Raw genomic sequence first — 2435 nt, 5'->3', positions numbered from 1 at the left:
CTACAGTACTGAGCAAGAAATGAGATCCTGATACACAGATGTGCCCCACATGGCCCCATGCTCCTGACTCCCAGCTGGGTCGTCCCTGGAAAAACAGCCTTTTCTTACTTCCATGGGCTGGCGACTGGCCTCTGTCATTCCCTCTTCTCTCCCTTCTTGCTCTCTGCGCACCTTGCTGCTGTGTCTTTCTGTTTCTATCTCTGTCTGTGTCTATGTGTATATATCTTCCTTCCTCTGTCTCTCTTAAGCGCGCACACACACACACACACACACACACACACACACACACTCAGGAATACCTCGATCCAGCAGCCGGAGCAAGCGGAGATACCAGAGATACCACTGGTCCCAGAAGCGGTCCGTCATCCCACCCTGAACTCATCCTTCACAACCAGTCCCCTCAGCAGAGCCTCCTTCCACTAACGCTGATTGAGGAGGCCGGAATTTCTTGACGTGGGGCTCGCACGCAGCCTGTTCTAAGCAAATGCCTGCCTGCGAAGACAACCACCAGTCCACCCACACAGAGGCTGACTGTGCCGGGAGCCCGTTTCACAGCAACAAAGGAACAAGAGCAGAACACAGCCGCCTGTGCAGATGAGCCTGCATGGGCCCAAGAGGAGGTCAGCGGTGGGGAGGTGAGGCAGGGAGGGCTTTCACAAAGAGATTAGGCTAGAGGTGGTCTTAGGAAGGAATCCACCTTAGGAAGGAATCCAGTCAAGGTCAAGTCTTGAATTTAATTCCAGGATCTCCTGCTGCCCTGCCTTCCCCTGCCTCCCACGCCAGAGGCCAGTGACTCCCCTAACAGGATGAGGGAGGGGGAAGGAGTCAGGGGCTCAGCCATCCTGGACTCTGAAGCCAGCCCAGAAGACCCAGGTCCTCTCTGCCTTGCTCTGTGGAAACCACGGGCAGTCCCTGCCCAAGACTGCGAGACCCATGTGACCAGAAAACGGCCACAGACCCTTCTCCCCATGTCCCTTCATGGATCGATCCTGTTATAGTGGAGACAGCATAGGCCCTGGAGTCGCACAGGCAGGGCTCATATCCTGCTACCACTTAATAGCTGCCGGCTTCGATCAAGTTACTTCAGCCCCCTAAGCTCCAGCTTCCTCTTCTATGGACTGGGGAGAACAGCACTGGCCTCACAGAGCTCTTGTGAGGCTCCAAGGAAAGGAAGAGTTTAGCTTTTCTGGAAGCGCTCTCGATAGATAGGAGCACTCAAGTGTCTGTTCCCCCTTCCCCTACAACCCCTCTTCCCTCTTGCCAGATTCTAGTTCTCACACATCCATACATCCCATGGTTTCCTACCTCCAAGCCTTTGCTCCTTTGCTCCTCCAAGCCTTTCCTCCCAATAGCATATCCTCCCCACCCTCACTTCACCATGGTCAAATCCTCTGAATTTTCTAATGTCTAATTCAAATGCCACAGAATCCAGGAAGCCTTCCTGGGTCTCCCCGCCTTTTTGCTGCATTTATACTTTCTCCTTTATATGGGACTCTGCACCCTTACTTGAAGACAGGGTCCACTGGGTGCTCATCACTGTATCCCCCAAAGTGCCTCACACAGTGCCTTGGACTTTGCAAGTGCTCAAGTATTGACTAACAGAACAAACAGCCAGGCAAATGAGTCTGGGAGCCCATAAAAACATGATTTTGTTTTTGTCAGGGAAAAGGATGGGCCATGGGGACCTCAGCCCCTAGGCACTGCCTAAGGCCTAGAGGAGGATGACAGGGCATCATGCCTGCTGGGGACCCATTTCACAGTGGACTGCCCACCCAGGGCTGTGCCCTGGTGGCTGGGAGAACTGCTCACAGAAGTGAACCCCAGGGGACCCCAGGCCTGGGACAACCTTGTACCCCAAGCCTAACAACTACCCAGCAGCCATGTACACATTTATCACAGCTTTTGTTTCAGCCTAGACCCGTGGTCGGCAAACTGTGGCTTGCAAGCCACATGCGGCTCTTTGGCCCCTTGAGAATGGCTCTTCCTAAGCCTTAGGAGTACCCTAATTAAGTTAATAACAATGTACCTACCTATATAGTTTTAAAAATTTGGCTCTCAAAAGAAATTTCAATCGTTGTACTGTTGATATTTGCCTCTGTTGACTAATGAGTTTGCCGACCACTGGCCTAGACCATGCCAGCAATACTGCCTCACTGTCCTAATGGAAATGGTGGTTTCCCAGGCCTCCTGGTCTCCTCCAGGCAGCTGAGAGAAGCAGACCTCTCCCAGCCTCAGCTCTTCCTGAGGTCTAGGCCTCTAATATGAGACAGACGGCAGACTCTGACAGAATCCAGACTGGGAGGAGGCAGGTTAAGGGTAGGAGCTGGAAGGGAGAGGGAGAGAGTGAGGAGAGCCAGTCTCCACTGGCCTGCCCTGCCCCTGCACCACCATTGACTGTATCACTGCTCCTTCTTAAAAGGCAGCATTGGGACTAA

At 53.1% G+C, this 2435-nt stretch overlaps 1 protein-coding gene across 1 annotated transcript in view; it reads right to left on the bottom strand.

Moving 5' to 3' along the window:
* LOC102761822 (kalirin) overlaps window positions 1-610 on the bottom strand; it is a gene marked incomplete at its 3' end in the record, with an annotated part of 239793 nt that extends 239183 nt beyond the window's left edge. Inside the window, exon 1 of the mRNA XM_006772901.2 lies at window positions 300-610. Within this exon, the coding sequence (XP_006772964.1) occupies window positions 300-366 (67 nt within the window). The remainder of the gene's footprint in view (window positions 1-299) is intronic.
* Window positions 611-2435: the final 1825 nt, after the last annotated feature.

This window comes from Myotis davidii, unplaced genomic scaffold (assembly GCF_000327345.1).
Source record: "Myotis davidii unplaced genomic scaffold, ASM32734v1 scaffold745, whole genome shotgun sequence".
Lineage (NCBI taxonomy): Eukaryota > Metazoa > Chordata > Mammalia > Chiroptera > Vespertilionidae > Myotis > Myotis davidii.
This window is presented reverse-complemented; position numbering and strand designations above follow the sequence as displayed.